At 38.0% G+C, this 15,750-nt stretch overlaps 1 protein-coding gene across 4 annotated transcripts in view; it reads left to right on the forward strand.

Moving 5' to 3' along the window:
* ZNF385D (zinc finger protein 385D) overlaps nucleotides 1–13,245 on the forward strand; it is a 616,194-nt gene extending 602,949 nt beyond the window's left edge. For all 4 annotated transcript variants that reach the window (XM_073333495.2, XM_073333496.2, XM_073333499.2 and 1 more), the window contains 4 exons: nucleotides 937–1,167; nucleotides 3,484–3,662; nucleotides 5,111–5,212; nucleotides 9,930–13,245. In XM_073333495.2, coding sequence (XP_073189596.1) covers nucleotides 937–1,167; nucleotides 3,484–3,662; nucleotides 5,111–5,212; nucleotides 9,930–10,163 — 746 coding nt within the window. In that variant the 3' untranslated portion in view covers nucleotides 10,164–13,245. The remainder of the gene's footprint in view (nucleotides 1–936; nucleotides 1,168–3,483; nucleotides 3,663–5,110; nucleotides 5,213–9,929) is intronic.
* Nucleotides 13,246–15,750: the final 2,505 nt, after the last annotated feature.

Here is a 15,750-nt window from a genome sequence, read left to right on the forward strand (position 1 = left end):
TCATTGTAAAAAATAAATATACAGCAGGTTATATGGACAGTTTGTATATGATTTTAATAAATACATTTTTTCTTGTGATATTCTTCAAAATATATCAGTAAAGGAAAAATATAAAACAACACATCTCTGCGTTCTGATGCCATCACAAAATACTATAATTGAGTTTTATTTCATTATCATAATGATGTCTACAGAATATATGTTGATTGTATCTTTAATTTTAGTTTATTGTATTTGTAATTGAAGGAAAGGAGTCTCTAGATGAGGATAGGTGCTTCTTTATATGGGAAATGTCTAAATAATTAAAAATATATGTGTCACGTTGTGTACGATAGTTATACACACATTTTTTCTAAACAAATTGAGTGTGTTTCTACAGCTCTATGAAAAATATAAAACCCTGTAAGTAATTACTGTTATTAATCTATTATCTTTGGCTAAGATCAAGAGTAATATCAGTGTAATATTTTGTCTTTATCTGACTCATTTCAGAACCACACATTTTTTAAGAATAGTAGAGAACATTAAAAGATGATAATAACACATAGAAGTGATGGAACTTTATCAAGCTCAAAGGACTGTGTGCAAATATTAACTGTCTAATTTACTAATAAATTATCTGACCTCTTTTAAGGGATTAGCCTTCATGTGTTGGGGAATGGTGTCAATGGTCTAATATGCCTTTTCAGTTTAAGAAATTTGTACCCAGTAAGTGATTGTATTATACAAGGGGACAGTATGTGTGGTGTTTCAATATAACACTGTATTTTGCAAATGTACTCTAGTAATAAGAAAAAGATCACATTCAGTTGATTATAGTTAGTCAAAGTTTTGCCGAAATATTACGCATCTCTTTGTAGGTGCAACATTAACATTCCCAATGAAAAAGGTCAGTGCGTTTATTATGTTTCCATCTCCTTCTTATTTTGACTGCAGATCTTACCACTGGGACACCAGCAATATCAACAACAACAGTGGAAATTCAGAAAAGCAGTGTTAGGACAACAGAGATCACCTCTAAAGTGGAAAAAATCCCCACAACAGCCACTAGCAGCAACACATGCCCTTCCGTGGAGACTGAGGAAGAAAAGGCAAAAAGGCTGCTTTACTGTTCACTATGCAAGGTTGCTGTCAACTCCACCTCGCAGCTGGAGGCGCACAACAGTGGTGAGATGTAGCAGTTTCTTTTCTGTCTCAAGAGCTCTGCAATTATCTTCCTCTGAATAGATTAGATCTCTTGCAGCAGGGGACAAAGGGGTGGCAGAAAACTGGTAATTACATGGAATTCATTAACTATTAAAGAATAAAGATGACAAGCAAAGAATCTTTCATAAGGGGAAAAAAGGAAGTTTAGTGCCTGCAAGTTACCAGTTTTCTTAAATTTCACTTTTCATTGATTCCAAACATTATGGTGCTAAGTAACAGCTTATACTCTGTTACTCTGACTGCCAGAAGCTAGAACTAGACGACAGGACATGGATCACAGGATAATTGCCCTGTTCTGTTCATTTCCTCTGAAGCATTTAGCACTTGCCGGTGTCAGAAGACAGGATACTGGGCTAGCTGGACCATTGGTCTGATCCAGTATGGCCGTTCTTACTTTTGGTGGTCGGAATTTGCATACTTTCATTTATGTCAAATAGCAAAGAGAATAGTTTGGTATAAAATATAACAAATTATACTGAAATAGAGGGCATCAGCCAATCAAAATGCAAAGATCGGAGATCAAATCTCTTGCTGAGCAATAATTTTTGGTAACCGTACAGAATAAAAAAAAAAATTCCTGCACTAATTGGCTGATGATGGCTCCTGCTTGGCAACTAGTGACCATCTTTCCCATAGATTTAACACTTTCTTGCCACTGGTGTTAGTAGTGTTGGAGAGCCTTGGTGTAGACAGGCCATCATCTGTTGCTACCATGTTAAACACCATTTCGATTCGACTTGTTGTGAGCAGGTTTAAGGATTCTGGTGTCAGCAGCCAGAATCTTGTCTGTAATAGAGCTCCCAACAGCATCAGTGGGACATTTTGAAAGCATTCCCTAATGTAGACAAGGCTGGAAAATCAAGACCTTAGAAGATAGCCAAGAATAGACTTGAAGAAGAGAGAGAAAGCTAAACTTAAAGCCTGAAACATAACATAGCGACCGAGATTACTCAGTGTTCACCTATGAGCTTGTCTAATGTCTCATGAATGATCTTAAGCTTGCTATAAGTAGAATGACACTATAGGGGTATAGTATTGACAGGTGTGTATTTCGTACTAATTTGGAAGACACAGGTGGGCAAGTAGGTAAACATAAGTAATGGGGTTATTAGGCTAAAGGCCTTATTATATTAGTGTGAGACTCTGTGGGATTAATTAGGGTAAAGACTGGGTTTTAGCTGAAATATTATAGGCCTAAAATGATGAAAGGTCTTAAATTGAAATCCAAAAAAGATAACCTTGGCATGGTGCAATGTTCATTTAAACTGAAAAAAATGTGCTGATTTATTGTTTCTGATTGCGAAAAGAAGTTTGAGTAGTTTTAAATATTATGGGCCAGATCTTCAACTAGTTTAGATTGGTATGGCTCCATTGAAGTCAATGTAATTATATCAATTCAACATCAAATCAAGATCCAACCTTGTGTGTTTATCACAATAGAAAGTCAAAAAATCTTCAAAATTTAGGTTACTAGGCTGCTAAAGTAATCTCTATGTGTCTATATAAATTTTGAATAAAGATTGTCACATTATTATTCACATTGAATAGTGGCTTAAACCATGAGTGGGCGGATTAAAATCAATTAGGTAAGGTGTTATTTAACATGAGTAAAGATATAACAATCAGCCCCTTTATTATTGATTTTTGTCTATATTTTTTGTTAGTAACAAATGTGAGCAATGTCCATATTTCTCTTATGTTTTGGTTTCTGTCGCAGGCCCTTAAGATCCTTAGATTGCTGCCTGGAACTTGTGCTCTGTCTGAGTTACTTATTTTTTTGGAACCTCCAGGATTTGGGAACTGACTATTTAATTGCAGATTCAAGTTTCTGCTTCTTAAAATGTACTGTTTATCATCCTCATCACAGAAGCCTACAAATCACTTGCAACAACATCTTTAATAGCTAAATCACAGTTCATGTCTTATTAGCAGCGGGCATTAGTGAAAGAAGTCACACCTATTTAACTTCACCTCAGGACATCCTGAGCATTCCATTACTTATTGGTGGTAGCTGCTTGTTCCTGTTTTGTTGCCTAGATAGGTGCATTTAATAATTAAATTCCAGGTAATGATATATGAAATGTGAAATATCGTTACTCTATTATCCTACTGATATAGGCAATATGGACATGTTCCAAAGAAAACACATTGGCCAAAACTGAGATTTATAGATAGATAGATATAGATAGATATAGATAGATATGTATTTAAAAGTTGAAATAATAAAATGCAATCAACTTACCCAAAATATCTGTTTCCTATTTGGAATCTCTCCAGGGACTAAGCACAAAACTATGTTGGAAGCTCGGAATGGAAGTGGAACTATTAAAGCCTTTCCCCGGGCAGGAGTCAAAGGCAAGGGACCTGTTAATAAAGGAAACACAGGCCTACAAAACAAAACATTTCACTGTGAAATTTGTGATGTGCACGTAAACTCTGAGACACAACTTAAACAGGTACTTAAACAGCTTGGACAACACTGAATCCTTGACTCTGCCTTGTTTTCATAATGGCGAAGTACCTGCTCATTTAGCATGTGTCAATGTGTTGAGAATTCACATCTAAATGGAGCTTGCTGCTTTTGCCCTTTGTACTTGGGCTTGTGTTCTGTGTGTTTGTTTTCGGTATGATTTTCCTTCGGATAAAGTACAATTCCTCAAAAACTGCTGATTATATATATATATATTAAAACTGTTATAGAATCTTTCTCTAAACTACAATGTTACAAGTGTCTTTAGACTACTATTATTGTCATGGCTTAAAGAAAAGGAGTACTTGTGGCACCTTAGAGACTAACCAATTGGTTAGTCTCTAAGGTGCCACAAGTACTCCTTTTCTTTTTGCGAATACAGACTAACACGGCTGTTACTCTGAAACCTGTCATGGCTTTATAAACCATGTCATTTTGTGTGCTGTGTGATATTTGTATTCATGAGAATGTAGATGTGTGTGGAGAGAGTCTTTTTATAGAACGTTGAAAAACCTTCTGAACAGTGTGGGCTGTTTTTATCAGTGTTCCTCTGCAGCCAATAAGCCTCACCTCTAAATTGCAACTACTCTTAAGTTAAAGTCAATCATTCTCTCTCAGATGAACAAAGCCATTGTTCTGGAAAACACTTAGTTACTTTATGTGCCTTTTGGAATTGAAAACTTGTTAAGAAAAGTATGGAGATAAATACTCTGATGGACTACATTTGTATCTGTCTTACACTTTCAGGAAAAAAAGTTCCTTTCCTTGTTTATCTTTCCTGCAATAACTCTTTTCAGAAAAAAAAAAAGTTCTAGAAAAAAACAATTCTTAGCATCTAATGCTCCATAAAATCTGTACAGAAAATTGCTGTACATTCTAATAGATTTTATGTATAGGCTCTGCATTAATGTGGTTTTATTTTTAATTGACGACCACTCAGCATTCTGTGTGGCAGTCTTTCAGGTGAAATCTTGAAAGCTCCTGTCTGTCCTACATGGACGTTAAAAGTCTCATGGCACTTTGTTTCTTGGTAGGGGATGCCCCTGCGTTCTCCCATCTCTGCTGTGCAGCAGTTGGCTGCATTTCACAGATGCTTTAAAGTGGTATTTTTCAAAAATCCTCAACTTTGCTCCCATGAAGTCAGCAGTGCTAAAACTCCCACTTGACTTCTATAGGAGTAGACTAAGACCATGGCTGGGTACTTTTGAAAACGTTGCCCAAATACATGAAGCAGTAAAAGCTCCTTCAAGCTGAAATACATCTAAATGGTTATTAATTATTGCTTTATTTTATTTTAATCAAATTCATACCATTGTGGACAGCAATAGTCTTCAGGACTGGAGTATGCCTGTCGAAAGGCAGGAGTTGAAGGGAACTATTAATAATGTGATACTGATTGAAAGAAGGTAATTTGTAATATCCCTTTTTTGACAGCACATAAGTAGTAGAAGGCACAAAGATCGAGCTGCTGGGAAACCCCCTAAACCTAAATATAGTCCTTACAACAAACTCCAAAAGGGAGCACATCCGCTTGGGGTAAGCAAATAATTTTCTCTTCCATGATGTCCTACTGAGAAGGATTTTCAGAAAACATCACGGGGAAAAATGTGCAAAAGTTGAATGACGGAGTGGATTCCAGGGTGTGCGCATGCTGCGGGATGTAGCACAGAATCTAGGTTTGAGCATATTCCTAAATCTGTTGCTTACGTCCCTTGGGGCAGCTCAGATGCACCCTAGAGGTAAGGAATAGTTCTCAGTAGTAGATGGAGGTGGAAAGTAGGAAGTGATAGTTCACTGTACAACTGAAGACAATTGGAGTCTTTCTATTAACTTCAGTGGGCATTGGACTAAGCCCCATAAGCACTCTTCTTGGAGAGCTGTAGATGAGCTCAGAACATGGCTCATTGTAAAGGTCATTAGAAAGAAAGAAAGAAAGATAAGGGCTGTAAAGATCCTATCTGCACCTTCCACAGTGAATGCCCAAGAGGTCAATGCTCAGATTGCTGGACAGGATCCACCATAAAACACACAACGTTTTTATTTTAATTTATTCTAATTTTGTATTTATTAAAATTACCTAGATAAAATTAAACATAGTCAACAAACCATTGTTTTATCTTGTGAAATTTCAAGCCTGGGCTGGTCACATTCACCTCCCACGGGAGAAACTATTTGAGGCCCAGATCTTGTTAACTTCAAAGACTTTGGCCAAAGGAAAAGTAATACATATTTGCATTTAATAAAATCCTCCCAGTGTCTTGCATTAGTAATAAAATACTCTAGCTCCCTGGTGGGATAGTTGTGTGTAATATAACATCCATCTATCAGAATATCTGCCTGGGAATTCTTCATAGAGCATTGTGCTGTGTAATGCAATACAATTTTTCACTGAGATTCATTATTCTGGTATTTGATGTGGGCTCTTAACAAATCCCTGGTGCTGTACGTACCAGCCACTTGTTCGTGAACTGCAGTGTACACTTGCTGCAGTGAGGCAGAACTTGGGGCCTTTGTCTCCAAAACCGCCGTTCGCTACCAGTTGAGCCAAAGAGGAGGCTCCTTCAGTGGCCTCTATCGATGAGCCTTTCATCCTCAGTAGGCCAGCCATTAACCCACCAGAAAATTTCAGGACCCCAACATGTACAAACCTATAGAAAATAGAATATATAACAAGAAAAGTAAGATCTGGACTAGCAAATGATGGAAAGAATTATTGCATTATTATTATTTATTACATTTATTTACTGATGTATATTATAGAAGCACCTAGGAATAATCCCAGACAAGGATCAGGGCTCAGTTGTGCTTGGTGCTGTACAGATGAGTAACAAAGACAATCCCACCCCAGGAGCTCACAGTCTTCATGCCAGACAGGACCCAACAGCTGGATGTAAGAGGCAAAGGAAGTGGCGGGGGGGTGGATGAGGTAGTAGTAAACAAGCACAAGTTAGCAGAGATGCAGAAGTCCTAGCTTGCTACTATGACTTACTTACTAGGTTAAAAGGTTAAAAGCGGGTTTTTTGAGGGGTGGTGGGCTGTTTTTGTTTTGTTTTCGTTCTGCAAAATAACATGGACAATGCTGTTATTTGGAATTCAAATGCAATAAACAAAAAGCCAAAAATTCACTGATCTTCCTTTGATTATAAATATTTTTGATGTATTCTAAAGCTGATTAACTTTCTTTTCTCAACATTTTAGTTTTTTGGGTCACTTAATTGCTCTGCTTCAGTTTACGCACACTAATAATACTTAGCTATTTCACAGGGATACCCTGCATGTTAATTAGTATTTGTAGAGCACTTTGAAAATGTATAGTGCTATATACTGTATGAACTAAGCATTACTGCTATTTCATCTCTTTTGGAAATAGAACCATAAAACCATGAACACTTCAACAAATGAATTGAAAGCCTGTTGGGAACACTGGGGCATGGCCACTAGGTAACTCGAGGGGATGGAAGACCACGAGTGTCGATGAAGCCCCCTCGCACTAGGCCCCGGTGTCCTTGCCCCCCCCCCCTCCTGCCTGGAGGCACTCGCAGCAGCTCTGCGTGCTAGGCCCAAGTGTCCTTGGCCCCCCCGCCTGGAGGCACACACAGCAGTTATGCTGAGAATCTGCAACAGTATGTTGCAGAGTCAGACTGCCTGAAACTAAGCAAGGCCAAACAGGGGAGATATGGAAGAACAATGCTGAATAAAGCAGCTTTATGTATAGTTTAACAAATGATACAGAGAATCAGGGAACTAGCTGGGAACTGGATTGGCTGGCTATATGGATACTTGGAGCAGCTTGCTATTGGATAAGTATGCTGGGAAAAAGGATGTATAAAAGCCTGTGTAACTTCCTGCTCTGTTGTACAGGATTTGAGATTCAAATCTCCCTGTACCTTTTTGAAGCTTCAAATAAACTTTTCTGCTTCTCCACCCCGTTGTGATTATTGGGTGCAGCACACCGGGTAACGAACCAACGCAAGCTGTTGTTCAGCCTCTCGGCACTGGGTGCCGGCAACAAGCCTATATAGTTTCAATGGAATTTTATCTCTTCAACTTTTCAAACAATTAGAGCACTATGCTGCACCTTCTACATCAACAGTATCCTAAGGGTTTTTTTTTCCTCTTTTCCCAGTGGCAGAAATACACCTGAGTCACCAACAGCTTTGCTTCATTCATGGGATCATAGAAGTTAGAGATGGGAAAAGACCTATTACAGTTCTGTAACTCATCTTGTTCAACATTCTACCAATGTAATACTTGTTCCCTAATATATATATTTCTAATGCTTGCCCCGTGTAGTTTTAAATGTCTCATATAAAGGGGCTTCACCACTTCCCTTGAGATACTATTGCACAGTTTAATAGGTCTCACTGTTAGGAAGTTCCAGACTACATTGGGACTCACTCAGTCCCTCTCCAAACTGATCGGTTCAGCACATAAAAAGCTAACCTGACCAAAATCCCAAGTTGTTGTGATTCATTTTCTCGCTTTTCAAATCCATTTTATTATATAATAAAAGCGCTCCCATGTCAATGTGATTTTTCTGATGAATTTATTCTAAACGAAGATTTTTTTAAAAAAACCTATTTAAATAGAAAATAAGGAGAAAAAATAAAATCACAGGAAGGGAAGTAAGGAGCTTGCACCATGACCTGCTAAAGGGTGTGACATTGGGTGTTTCATTGACCAAGAAGACGACCCTGGGGTAGATTTTCATAGACACAAGGGGGGAGTTAAGTGCCCAACACCCAAAACAAATCAATGGGATTAGGTGCCTAACTTCCTTTTGTGCCTTTGAAAATTTCCCCTACAATTCTTCAGCAAACTTAAAGCAGGTAGGGCACCAGACCTAAGACCTGTGAGCTGATAGCTGTTAGATAAAAACTGAACTTTTGAATGGTGGATAACACTGATGGACTGCACAGCTGAAATTCACTGTTGATTTATGGGACAATCCTCCTGAGTCCAAGGGGCCAAGCTGGGGCAGTGTGGTGTTATTTGAATGAACACACACACACAGTCTGTTGGCTGGGGTGAAATTGGCCCTATCCGTAAGTGAGAAATGTCCATATTTATACCGAGATGTATACCACCGATGTACAACTTACTGAGAGACAGAGTTGCAGCCCAGGGACACAAGGCCTGATCCAAAGTCCACTGAAGTCAACAGGAATCTTCCACTGGTTTTTGAGGTGGCCCATATTCTCATCTCAGATTGTAGTCGCTCATAGTGGGATAGTTTATGCACATATCAAACATCAGTGCTAATACACTAAAATGAGATCTACCCCGAAGGGTATTTTTAATTATACTCAGATGTAGTTAAGCATTTTGTACACATTGTGTGTGTTTGAAAGATGTAAATGGAAACTTTTCAAAATTATATTTGCCGTTGCCCAGTGCTGATGCTTTAAAAACTTGTTAAAGAAAAAGCTGCAGTGTTTAGCTACAATACTACATCACAGCTCACTAAACAGTGAGCACATAAAGATGTTCATCAAAAATGAATTTTCAGAACCAAGTTTTTAAGATCTCTGCCACTTTTCATTGTCTCCGTAACTGTGAACAGCATCTCACTGAGAAATGCTATTTTACCGATTCCTCTCAGCAGGAGAGCCAGTCAGAAGATGTAGAATAGGGAACATGGAATGCATCTCTCATTTGTATGCAAGACAAACCAGGAGACATTCATAGCTGTTAGGTAAAATTTGTTTATTTTTTGCAGGCGCTAATAAACAGTGGTTCACTGATTATCTTTTTTTTAAAAATAGAACTGACCTAGCAACAATAAAGTCCCTGCTTTGTAATGCATTCAAATGGGAGGTGTTTTCACTAAGTTCTAATCTGCAACATCAGACTGTCCAGATGGCTGCTTCCTCACTGACTGTCAATTCTTTCTTATTCAATTTTTCCCTTAAATTTTGTGCAAGTTGAGGTTGCTCAGTCCCTGTCAGGACTCACTAAAATGTTGATTTGAAATTATGTATCAAATTATAGGTTTCCACGTTACGATGTGAAACCAAAATAATATTGGGTTTCAAAGTAGCCTCTACCAAAACAACATGGACGTACTCCTTCCCAATTGGAGTGTGTGATATAGCAGCTCTTTTGTTGCACAGATGCAGCTCACTTTTAGTGCCAGAAACTAATACCACTTCTCTCTATATATATTTTTCATATATAATCTAAGAAGAGTAACCTGTCACGTGGCTAATTTGAACAAATTCTGCTTTCTCTGTTTTTTTTCTTTTCCTCACAGGTAAAATTAGTATTTTCAAAGGAACCTTCAAAGCCAATGGCTCCACGGATCTTACCAAACCCACTAGCAGCTGCAGCAGCAGCTGCTGCTGTGGCTGTGAATTCCCCTTTCAGTCTTCGAACGGCCCCAGCAGCTACCCTATTCCAGACTACAGCACTTCCTCCAGCACTCCTCCGACCAGCTCCTGGGCCTATACGGACCACCCATACTCCTGTGCTGTTTGCTCCTTACTGAACTCCAAACAGGAATCAATTGTACTGCAATAATTTTTCAAAACAAAAAGAAGCAAATCAAGAACATGGAACTATGCAGTGTTTATTTATAGTTTAAAGTATATATGAAGAGCCAGGACTTTTGATAGAGAATTGATAAAATTCTAAAAGAGGAAAGGGGCAGTATTTTCTCCAAATGAGAGCATTCCTCTTGAATATTGACCGTTTTAGAAGTGATCTCCAGCATTGACTCACAGTGGTATACAGAACTTGTGAAGCCTTTTTGACTGTGCTTTTTGGCACATATTTCCCCTGAAATGTCTTTCCTGCTTTATGAAACAACTTACAAATTTGTCTAAAGGGCATTAACTGGTTCCAATGTACATAAAATACTTTATTCTGTAGATTAAAAGAAGAAGAAGAAAAAAGATACACTGTGAATAGTAGTACCCTTACTGATCCTCCTGCCAAATCAGCAGTTACTGGGTATTTTTCTGAACAAAAGTAGCTACAATAGATGTCTTGTACAACAATAGTATTGTGTCTCTATCTATGCCACTAGGTTTATAACTGAGTTGCAAAAGGTAAAATGAACAAATTATCTCACTTTGTTAAATAGGCAAAATGACAATGATAATGTGGTGTTCCTAGTTAGAAAACTTTCTTTTCCTCACCTAATAGAAAACATTAAAGTACAGAGACATACAGTAGATCTATGGTTAAGACAAAATAAGAGATAAAGAACATTTAGTGCAAAAAATCCATGTGCTGTACACTAAATAGGCAAACTTCTATCTAACTGAAAAATATGTGTGCAGTGTATGTATCCAAAAGAGCTAATACTTACAGGATGGAACTAACATTAAAGGCATAAAGGTGGACAGCAAAAATATTATGTTTTCATGAATCACAGACCATTAGTGGTAGAACAAAGTGATGTCAAGAATGGGTTATGCATGGTCATACCTAGCAAATGAAAACCAACTGTGAAAAACTGGTCCCGTTGATGACAACACGAGATTTGCCATTGACTTCAGAGGAGCCAGGATTTCACCCCAAGACTAGGACATATTCTTTTTATATCATACCAGTGGGACTGTCTGTATTAAGTAGAGATCAAAACTTGTTTGTTATGGGTATGGTAATAGAAATGAATATGTTCTATGATTTTATTTCCTACTGATGTGATATATATATATATATATATATATATATATATATATATATATATATATATATATATATATATAATATCTAAGCAGCAACACACCATATACGTATTATGAGATAATTGCACATCATGGGTTTGGAGCAAATACCACCTTTAGGATCCTAATGGACCCTACATTCTGTAGCTGATCTTTGCTTCTTTGCAAGGTTTTAAAGCCTTATATATTCACTATGAGGCTTAAAGGGGTTGATAGTGTCCCTATAAAATAGGATTCATCAGGGGTATATATAGATATATTGTATATATGTTAGAGTAAGAAAAATAACTTATAAACAGAAAATCTACTATATAAAGTAATTATATAACCATTCCGTTTCATATGTGGGTCAGTAAATAGTAACAAACAGCAGAGAAAAAAAATTGGCATGTCTTGAATCTCTGATACTTGCTGCCTGCTTTTCCCTATAGGGATCTGAAAAATAGCTATTGAGATTATGGAGTGGGTTGCTGAGTCTGATGCAGCCACTCTGATGTGTAGCTCAGTGAAAAGCTTACCATACTTTTAAGACAAAGAAAAAAATTGAAACCATAATTTAAGTTCAGGTGGGGGGGGGGCAGGATGGTTTAAAAGATTTTATAACAATGCTGTTAATATAAAATAATGGCCATGTGGGCGCTACCTAAAAGTACTTGGGGTCAACATTAGCGGTTTGGGAGATGTCTAAAGTGGAAATATGCAGCACCCTCAACTTTCAGGTTATTAGTGGGCCTTCCATATACATTTTTTTAAAACTTATCTGCATATCGTTTTGTTTTTTTACAAAACTAAATAAAAAAGAGAAAGAAAAGGGGCTCCATGGATGGCTGTGTCCAAAGAATTCCAAAGACGTGTGTTTGTTTCTCTGTAAGGATTAATTAAAATAAGCACTTTATTAATCAGGTCTATGATTTGGTCCAGTGTATCTGCAAAAGTTTTTGCCTTGAAATCAAGTTAGTTGATAGTAATCACCTTAATCAGATATAGGACACAAACTAGATATTGTGGTGATTTCAGGACTACTTAATTACCTGAATTGCTTTGGCCCAAGATATTCATAAATAGAAGAGAAGAGTTGAGCTCCTAATATCATATTTAGGTACCTAAATAGGTGGGATATTTAAAAAAGTGCTCAGCATCCAGCAGCACCCAACAAGGTTACAAATGGGCCCATCTCTAAAGCGTTGGGCCTGCCACTCCGTCTGTTTGCAAATCAGTCATCTCGTTTAAGTGTATAAATGTAGTTTTAGGAGCCTAACTTTGATCTCTTCTTTTTAAAATCTTGGCTTGGGTCTTTAGAATATTCAGCCTATGTTCTGTACGCAGTAGCTGTGATGTCCTTGCCATGTGTGCATATCCCTTACTGAAGAGGGCAGTGGTTTTCAATCTATGCTCAATGACACCATTTGTCAGCAGAGTCTTTTCTACTTGTCCACAGATTGAAACATTTGAGAATCAAGGGGAGGACTGGAGTGTTGGGAAGGAAGATGAAGTAATATGTAGAATGGAAAAGTAGGAGAACCACTAACCTATTGTATAGTCTTGTGCACGACCTATTGGTAAGGGGGCACATACTGTACATCCTGCCACACTATCACAACACCATTAAAATCAACAGACCCATCTTTGTGAACATGTTGTGGCCTGTGGCATGTATGGAGGCACAGTACTTAAGGGAGAATTAATAAAAGATTTGCTAGAAATAAACAGTGTCATTCCAACTATTTCCACCTGCAACTTCACTTTCTGTTTCTTGGACCTTTTTTGTCACAGTGCTCTATGGAACGCTTTTTGGTCACACAAATCTCTCTTAAATTTCAGCTGTACACCACAATCTCAAACCTTTTCATGTCTCTTACTCACTACCTAATAAAGGATAAAGCCTAAATGTTAGAATGTATAGTGGATTTTCTGTGCCTTGCTGTCCCACCACCTGTTGAGCAGCACCTGTTTGTCAGGAATAGATCAGCATCCATTGCGATCCAATCTCCTCTGCTAAATGGCTGTTTGCTTACTATTTTAATAAATAAATGTGAAAACTACTGGCAGAGCAATCTGCTTGGCGAATGGTGAGTCCAATCCATGTGCATGACCGCAGCATTTGGAATTGGAACTGTCATACTTAAGCCACATTACACACACTTGTGTCAATATGCCCATGGCATCAAGCATAGTAAAGGGAGAAATGTCTTTTCTTATTTCATTTTAACTAAATATAAGTAACACTACAGGACTGGACAGAAGCCTAAAGCCCATGGAAATGTGTTGCTTCGCCCAAGATATGAATAAGTCATTGGACTGACAGTATGAAATCATAGTTGCTAGGGAAAGGGCTGTGTTTGTATTCAGACAAGCAGATTTGTTCTATGATGTTTTTAAAAAAACTATTGTTCTGTTCTGACCAGAAGTCATGGTGTTATATTTATGGGAGGGGTTTGTTTTTGTTTTTGTTTTTTTACAAACTATCTTTTCTGATAAAAACCGACATTTTCCAGGCATTTGTGCCTTCAGACATTTGGTCTGAAGATTCATCATTGTTCTGAACAGAGAGGTTAGTTACTGTCTTGAGAGCTAGTATAGACTTTAGGCTCTGCAAGGCCAGTAATCAAATGGTGTATCTACAGCGACTTTACATGAACAATGGCATGGATGTGGCAAGGAGTATTTATTTTTAAAGTATACATCTTAATTATTTCAAAACAGTTGATCTACGTTCTATACCTAGAATAATTAAACCTGTCGTTTTAGAAGGGGAAGACCACAAAACAGGCTGCACACTTGTAAAGACATACAGTCTTTTCAGATGCTGAAGGCACAGAGCCAATGCACAGAAGCCACGTGTGTAATTTTTATTGTCTCTCACTCATTTTTATATTGACCTCCAGTATAAAATGTCATTCTCTATCTTGATGGTTTTGCCTGTCTGTTGCACTTAAGTGTCTAGTGGGATTGCAGAACCTTGGCATGCCATTCCATAAGAGATGAAGCCACCTGTTAATATCTCATTCTTACTCTGCCTTTTGTTCCCCAAACAGTACACCTCTTCTTGAGGTTTCTTGGGAAATTTCTACCTCAAAAGAATTGGGGTAAAATTTTCAAAAGCACTTAAGTGACTTCAGAGCCTGTGTCATTTTCAAAAGTGACTTAGACACGTAGGACCAGATTTTTAAAGGTATTGCCTTTCAATGAGACTTAAGCTCTTAAGTGTCTATGTCACTTTTCAAACTGTGACTTAAGTGCTTTTGAAAATTTTACCCCATGGTACCTAAGTATTTGCACCTTGTGTCCCAGGCCATATTTGCTCATCAGCAAGTCCCATCACTTTGTTGACAGTGAATCATGGAAATCTCTGATTTAAGTTTCGGCCCACAGTTGAGGGGAACAGTCCACCAATGATAAATGAATAGGTCTCCATTAAACTGGTTGCTATCTCAACCAGCTCTTTAAGAATCTAACTGAGAAGAACAACTCTGCAAAGGAAGCACCAAACCTCCACTCTAAGAGGTTATTCCTGTACCAAACCTTGCTGTATTTAACCTTCTTCATTCTGTAAACCAAGGAGAAAGATGGTTATCATGCTTACAGAGCTAGAGGGTCAGCTGCCAGGGAAATGAAACAAGGCCTAGAAGGCTTTACAGTCCCAGACCCAAAACAAGACTGCTATAGAATGCCTAAAGTCCGTATAGTTTCAGCATGAACTCCTGTTCCTTTTGAAGCCAGAGGAAAAACTTCCTTTGACTTCAATGGGGATAAGATTTCACCTTTAATGTCTGGAGCCTAATAGGCTGATACTAACCTCTTCATAATCATGCACCCTCCCAAGTGTCATTCAACCCTGGGCTCTGAGTCGAGTTCAGACAACAAAACTGGAAAAATAAACTTGGTTGAGTTTCAAGCCTACATTAATGTCAGTCTAGCATTTGCAACGAACTTTGCATTGGACTGCTACTCAGTGGCCAGGAAATGTAGGGAAAACAGGAAAAGAATCTGAACCCCCGTGGGCTTTTTACTTTGTTATGTTTCAGTGGAGACAGTGAGACATTAACAGCAAGGAAAATTCTGCAGCTGCTGGATGACATATAGGACCAGTGAAGTTACATGAGCTTAGGTTTTTAAAAATAATGAATGTGATGGTGAAGGGAACCTAAGGGAGAGTGGCTGGCTCACATTTGTCAGTGACCTTGTGTGAGTATGACTGGAATCTAATATTTGTACTATGCACAACTGGAACTGAACATTTGCCTGTATAATTAGAAACACATCTGGATATTAGTGTCTAGTACAATAGCATAACATATAGGGTGCATGAGACAGATCCACAGTTGATGTAAACCAGTATAGCTCCATTTAAATCAATGGAGGCACACCAGCTTACATCAGATGAGGAACTGGCCATATGGC

This window comes from Lepidochelys kempii, chromosome 2 (genome assembly GCF_965140285.1).
Source record: "Lepidochelys kempii isolate rLepKem1 chromosome 2, rLepKem1.hap1, whole genome shotgun sequence".
Classification (NCBI taxonomy): Eukaryota; Metazoa; Chordata; order Testudines; family Cheloniidae; genus Lepidochelys; species Lepidochelys kempii.